Genomic DNA, 7,149 nt, shown 5'->3' with positions numbered 1-7,149 from the left:
CCACTTCTGTCTCAGTGGATCTGCCTATTCTGGGCATTTCATGTAAGTGCAGTCATACAGTATGCGGCCTTTTGTGTCTGGCTTCTTTCACTGAGCAATGTTTACAAGGTTCTTCCATGTGGGAGCAGCATGAATTGCTATGACCAAATATGATTATGTTGGAGATTAGTACACACACATTGTGTTTATCCACCAGGTGATGGGACAATTGGGTTGCTTGCACTCTTGGGCTCTTCTGAATCACGCCGCTATGAACACTTGTGTCCAAATTTCTGTGTCTATGGCTGTTCTCGGTTCTCTGGGGTATATTCCCAAAAGCGGAATTTGCTGGGTCATGTGGTAACTCTATGCTAACTACATGAGGAACTGCCAGCCTGTTTTCCAAAGCGGCTGCACCATTTTATTTACATTCTTCATGCAAAAGTTTATAATAACTATTTATTAGACAGAAGAAATAAGTTCTTACACAGTGAACTGGATACCATTATTTCCAGCACTTAACGGACTAGAAGAGTGAGGCTCAGGAGTGTGCATGTCTTGGGCAAAATCGCACAGCTCATCAGCTGCAGATTCAGGATCAGGACCCAGCCTGTGTGACTCCGGAGCGGCTGCTGCTGCTGGCCCAGCTGTGAAGCAGGCTGCAGCCAGCAGGAGAGCCCATGTGATTGGGGGTGGTGTCAGGGAGACGGAGTCGAGAAAAGGGTTACCCCTGGGGTAGGGAGGGGGCTGAGAAACCCTATCAAGTCTGATACAGAAATGTATCTTCGGTCTCTTCCCTTTTTTTTTTTTTCATCTGAACTATTAACAGTGGCTTTAAGGTTTTTAAACGGTCATAAGTTCTCTCTCCTTTCCAATATATCCTCCATTCATTAAGCACACTCGACCACATCTATCACCATCCTTAAAAGGAAAAGAGAAGAAAAGAAAAAAGAAAGTAAAGGAAAAGAAGAGAAAAGAAAAGAAAAAGAAAACAAGAAAACACAACCAAAACACAATCCAGGAGCTCCTGTGGGCCATCTCACAACACTGGAAGTCCTTGGCCTCGCAGAGGTCCCCTAGCTTATTTTTTCAGCTTCATGTCCCACCACTCCCTTTCATTTATTCAACAAGTGTTCCCAGGGGCTCTTCACATGCCAGGTGCCGGGATAGGAGACAGGTCTACACCTACCACGTGGCTGTGGGCCCCCAGGAGATTTATAGCTCACGGGGAGGAGGCAGACAGCTCAACCAAGGAGTCAAGGTCACTGGGAGGCCTTCAGTGGAGGTGAGACTAGTGTTTTGGGGAATACATGCGCAGGGCCCCAAACCCAGCTTAGGAGACCAGAATAGGAGACCAGACAGCTTCCAGGAAAAGGTAAAACTTGAGGTGAGTTGTGAAGGAGGAGTACATGAGAAATGAAGAGGGGAATCTGTCATGCCCGCAAGAAGGAAGAGCAGGTGCAAAGGCAAGGAGGTATGAAACCAGCTGGCTTCACACTTCATTCCAGAGGTGCTTGCTGAGGGCCTCCTAGGGGCCAGGGGCTGTTCTAGGTGCTGGGCATGCAGAAGGGAACACAGCAGACCAGGCCCTCGCCCTCATGGAGCTGACCGTCCACGAGGGGAAAATGTGGAAATGTGTTGGGGATGAAGAAGGGCAAGCATTAAAGCCATGGGGGCCCATGAACCTCTAGATCCCAGGGAGGGGGCCCACAGAACCCTGAAATTTGAATGTGAAGATGTGTGTATGTGTGCTCATGTTCACACATGCATTTTCACAGGGAGTGGACTCATAACGTTGCATATTGTATTCTCAAAGGGATCCATAACTGTTTTGGGTTAGAACCCTTATTCTAGGGCACCTTGTGTTAAGCTAAGGAGTTTTACCTTGGTCTGGAACTTCTGGGAGCCAGTAATGAATTTTAAGAGGTGAAACCATCAGAGCCTGCCAGAGAGAACTCCTTGTGCCTTTTCCATTGCTAAGCCTTTGCTTTCGCTCTTCCTCCTGGCCTGGAGGCCCGGAAAGGACCACACTTAAAAGCCAGAAGATCTGACTTTGCATCCTGCCTCCACCCACCACGTTCCAGCCGCCAGCCGCTAGCCTTCTCCCGCTGTGAAAAGCTGTGAGGTTGAGGTGAGCCCATGCTGTTCTGAGGATTTAATAGTTTTTGTTTGGCAAGTGCCCAGCATTTGGTAGCCACTCAGCAAATGTGAATTCCTCTCTGGGCTTGATGGCTTAACTGTTGAGGGATCCCCTCTTGTCTGAGGTCTTCCTGGGCAGTTGCTCACATTGCCACAGAGCTTTGTGGGTATCACCACTCACTCTTAACATGCTGTGTTGAGCTCATATCTGTATTGACTGGCCTTTGCCTCATCTCATGAACCCACACCTCCCCTCTATTTTACCAAGAGCAATCTGAGGCTCAGGGAGGAGTCAGGAAGTGTCTGGAAGCATCCTATCACCAGGTCTTTGGAAATAATAATACTAAAAATAGCCATAGCAGTAACAACAATGAACCCTTGCTGTGTTACTGAGCACCGTGCTCAGCATTTGCCCTGCAGCACCACAAGCCCCAGTTCCATCCTTCACCTCCCGCCTCCTTAATTAGGTCCTGTTACCTGAATTTACAGAGGAGGAAACCGAGGCTCAGCGAGGTTAAGCAGCTCGCCCAGGGTAACCCAGGCCAGCCACTTCCGAAGTCCAGATGCAGACCTCCAGCTGACTAACCCGTGGAAACCCGTGTCATTCTGCTTCTCGGAAAACACTACTCCCAACTGCACAGTTCAAAACCCCACCCAAGCCCGCCCTTGCATCGCGGCCAGTCTGCTCCAGCTGAGTCGTTCTCCGTTTTGGCCAAGGATACAGAGGGCGCTGCCCAATTCATCTGGGGGGCCCGAGGGAGAAGGTGAGGGTGAGGGAGTGAGGGTGAGGGTGGAAATATTAGGTGCTGGGGCGTGTGCCGGGGGAGAGTATCTGGGGACCCGATGGCGAGTCACGTGCGCGTGAAACTCGACCTAGGGGGAGGGGAAGAAAAGGGAGCCCCCGCCCCTACCTCAGGGCGCAGCCCGGGACGAGTGTAAATACAACGCTTAACTCAGTGGATCCACTTGGTCTATGCCCCACCTCAAGGATCCCGGGTGCCCGGCGGGTTCCCAGCCCCCCGACTTCACCCGAGGGGACTGAGGAGGCAAGGACACCGGACTGCGGCGCTGAGTCGCCGAGGCGGCCCGGCCCCTGCGCGCAGAGAAGTCCGAGCGCCCGTGCGGTTCGGAGCTGGGCCCGCGGCTGCAGGAGGCGCGTTTGCCCCCAGACCGGAGGTGAGCAGTGGGTGTGGGTAGCAGGTCCCCAACTGCGGGTCCGCTGAGAGCCCCCCCGGGCCGGCTCCCACCGACACTCGCAGGCTCCCCAAGAAAAACCCGCTCCCCGAGCCCGTGGGTCCCGCGGCGCACTGTCGCGTCTCTCCAAGCGTGCCCCTCCCTCCCCTTCCCTTCGGCCCCTCGGACTCCCCTCTTCCTCTCCGCCCGCTCGGCTTCACTTCCTCAATTTGGAGCAACAGTCCTGTCGGAGTTTGAACGGACTCGCGGACGCGCGGGAACCCAGAGCCCCATTTCACAGATGAGGGTACTGAGGCCCGGGGAGCCGCATCTGGTGTCCTCCGCCCCTCCCTCTTGCCCTTCCCCCCTTGCCCTTCCCCGTCCGTCTCCTCTCGGCGGTGTCCGTCTCCCCCCCTGCCGCTCCCCGCCCCCGCGCCGCCCGTGTCCCGTCTCCTCCCACGGTGGTGGCGGCGGCCGCGGCGGGGGGAGCTGGGGCTCCTTCCCTCCCTCTGGTAAACACACCCGCCCGCCGCCGGCCCGCTGGCCCATCCGCCACCACTGCCCTTATAAAGTCAGCGGCCGCGAAACTTCCTGCCGGAGCGCGAGCCCCCTTCCCCGGCCGGAGAGCGCGCGCTGGCGCGGATGCGTGCCGCGTGGTGGCCCGCGCCCCGCCGAGTGAGTGAGGGGCGCCCCGACCCGCCCTAGGTCCCCATCCACGTGGCAGCTGTTGGCCAGGACCGAGAGACTGCAGGGACACGGGTCGCCCGGTGCGGAAAGGGGGAGGGTGGAGGGCTGGCGGGGGCCCGGCCCCGGAGCAGAGGAGTGGTCTTACCCGGGCAGCAGGAAGGGGGGGGGGGTCTTAGGCGAGCCCCAGACTTCCCCTTCCTCCTCCTGCTTGCTTCTGGGGGTCCTTCCTGGCGCGGGCGGCCGGATACTGGCCAGCGGTGGCTTCAGAGCGCGCTGTGCCCCTTGCTGACCTTTGGGGACTTGGGGAAGTGCGGGGCTGGGCCCGGGCAGCGGGGCTCCGCGCGTTCTGGCCCGCGTGGGAGAGGCCGGCAGCGCGCCAGGAATCTGCTGCGCTCACACAGGACCTTCCTTGTTTCCGATAGTGCGAGCCCGGCGCCGCGTGAACCCCTGGCACTGCCGGTGCGCCCAGAGCCAGGTTGGCGGCGCCCGCCGGGAAGCCCGGGGCTGGTTCGAGGGGTCTCGGGAGCCACCATGATGCGAGACCCTTCCCGGGGGCCGCTGCGGGGGCGGGGAGGGGGTCCCGTCGCTCAGCGCGGTGTTCCTGTGCAGGCTCGCGGCCGGCATGGCCCCCACGCTGCAGCAGGCGTACCAGAGGCGCTGGTGGATGGCCTGCACCGCGGTGCTGGAGAACCTCTTCTTCTCGGCTGTGCTCCTGGGCTGGGGCTCCCTGCTGATCATGCTCAAGCAGGAGGGCTTCTATTCCATCCTGTGCTCAGGTATGCCCGAGGAGGGGCAAGTCCGGCTGGGGGAGGGGCAGCAGAAGTTCTGGCCAGGTGGACGTTGGAAAAGAACAGGTGGCCGAGGGCACAGAAAGCAGGGCTGCCTGAGACGGAGCACTGGGCAGGAGTTGGACAGCCCCACTTCTTGACCTCTTCACACTTCCCCTAGAGAGTGGGTGGCGTTCTGCTCACTCTACCTCGTGGATCTAATCCAGTCTTCACGGAATGCCAGGTATCCTGCTGGGTACGCAGACCCCAGGACTGACCGGCAGAGTCCTAAGTCTTTGGCAGCCTCAGGTCTAGCTAGAGCAAGATGAAAACCTCTAGAAGGAGAGCTGCGGCACCTAGCTGGGTGAGGGATTTTTTTTTTTTTTTTTTAACCAGGGCTCCTGTAAGACTAAACAAGACAAAGGAGCGCCTACAAAGTGCACTTGAACTTAATAGGTCTGTGTCCTTCCTCTTCTAAGACTTTGAGCCCCCAGGTGTTCAAATCACCCATCTGCACAAGGTTAATAAGCCTGCATTGTGGAGGGACCCTGTTTTCCATTTCAATTCCTTTGGCTTCCTGTGAGCGGCCCCTAATGAGGAAGTAGGAATTCTACGGCTCCTGAGTGGAGGGGAGGAGTCCAGGTCCCCTCTGAGTTGTTTACGCTGAAGACTGGAGAGGACCTGCTCTTTGTCACCTCGTGTTCTTGGTGCTTGACACTGCTCATCCTGGAGCTCCTCCTTGCCTTACTCCACCTGTTTGGTTTGTTTTTTTGTAATCAACTTTTTCGAAGATTAATCTACATCACACATTTTGATGAGACTTGACAAATGTGTGTCTCAGGAACCATCACCCACCTCAATCAATATTTAGAATATTTCCATCACCCCCAAACTCCTGCTTCCCTTTTGCTGCCCATCCCTCCACCCGTGCCTTTTTAAAAACAGGTGTGAAAACTTTAAGATCTAAGTCATATACCCTACAATTCACCCATTTAAAATACACAATTTTTTTTTAAGATTTTATTTATTTGAGAGTGAGAGAGCAGGAGCAGAGGGGAGGAGCAGAGGGAGAGGGAGAAGCAGACTCTGCTGAGCAGGGAGCCCAACTCGGGGCTCGATCCCAGGACCCTGGCATCATGACCTAGGCCGAAGGCAGCCGCTTAACCGACTGAGCCACCCAGGTGCCCCTAAAGTATACAATTTAGTAAGTTATGCAGCCATCACCATAATCAATTTTAGGACATTTTCTTTACCCCAGAAAGTAATCCTGTACCCATTTAGCAGTGCCTCGGTTTACCTAGGACAAAAATAGATTTTTTTTTTTTTAAAGCATTTGTTACCATTTAGTAAACACCCACCCCCCACCCCCGGGGCTTCAAGCTACCAGGACACAGCCACCCCTCACCCTTAATCTTCTCTTCAGCTCTTCTGTTGAAAAATTTGGCCTTCCCAATGATGGGCGGCTTTGGGGAGCCCTCCCTTTCTAACACTCTGTAGTAGCCTGATTTTACCCATCAATGATAGGTGCTGTTTGAATATTTCATCTACATGGCATCTTATAATATGTGGTCTTTTGTGACTGGCTTTTTTTCACTTAGCATGATGTTTTCGGGGTTGATCCGTGTTGTAGCAGGTGTCAGGACTTGGTTTCTTCCCATTGTTGAATAATAGTGCACTGTATGGATCGACCACATTTTATTTATCCATTCATGAGCTGATAGGCATTTGCTTCCACTTTTTGGCCATGATGAATACTTCTATAAACACTGAGGTGCAAATTTTTGTGTGGACATAGGCTTCCCTTCCTCTTAGGTATTTACCGAGGAGTAGAATTGCTAGGTCAGAAAGTAACTCCATGTTGAACCAGACTGTTTTCCACAGTGGCTGCCCCGTTTTCCTTCCCCACCAGCAGTGTAAAGGTTCCAGTTTCTCCACATCCTTGCTCACACTGATGATTGCTTGTCTTTTTTATTATAATAAGCCATTCTAGTGGATGCAAATATCATCTTCTTTTTTTAAAAATTTTTATTGTTATGTTAATCACCATACATTACATCATTAGTTTTAGATGTAGTGTTCCATGATTGTTTGTGCATAACACCCAGTGTTCCATGCAGAACGTGCCCTCTTTAATACCCATCACCAGGCTAACCCATCCTCCCACCCCCCTCCCCTCCAGAACCCTCAGTTTGTTTTTCAGAGTCCACCGTCTCTCATGGTTTGTCTCCCCCTCCGATTTCCCCCCTTTCATTCTTCCCCTCCTGCTATCTTCTTTTGTTTTTTTTCTTAACATGTATTGCATTAGTTGTTTCAGAGGTACAGATCTGAGATTCAACAGTCTTGCACAATTCACAGCCCTTACCAGAGCACATTTCCTCCCCAGTGTCTATCACCCAGTCACCCC

The 7,149-nt window shown here is 53.8% G+C and overlaps 1 protein-coding gene across 1 annotated transcript in view; it reads left to right on the top strand.

The window, feature by feature from the left end:
- Positions 1–4,039: 4,039 nt before the first annotated feature.
- The window catches only part of SLC43A1 (solute carrier family 43 member 1), a 22,606-nt gene continuing 19,496 nt past the window's right edge, over positions 4,040–7,149 (top strand). The window contains exons 1-2 of the mRNA XM_032414487.1: positions 4,040–4,058; positions 4,588–4,754. Of these exons, the coding sequence (XP_032270378.1) occupies positions 4,601–4,754 (154 nt within the window). The 5' untranslated portion in view covers positions 4,040–4,058; positions 4,588–4,600. The remainder of the gene's footprint in view (positions 4,059–4,587; positions 4,755–7,149) is intronic.

The sequence above is a fragment of the Phoca vitulina genome, unplaced genomic scaffold, assembly GCF_004348235.1.
Source record: "Phoca vitulina isolate PV1807 unplaced genomic scaffold, GSC_HSeal_1.0 scaffold16, whole genome shotgun sequence".
Lineage (NCBI taxonomy): Eukaryota > Metazoa > Chordata > Mammalia > Carnivora > Phocidae > Phoca > Phoca vitulina.
Note: the sequence above shows the minus strand (reverse complement) of the source record. Positions and strands in the feature narration are given on the sequence as shown.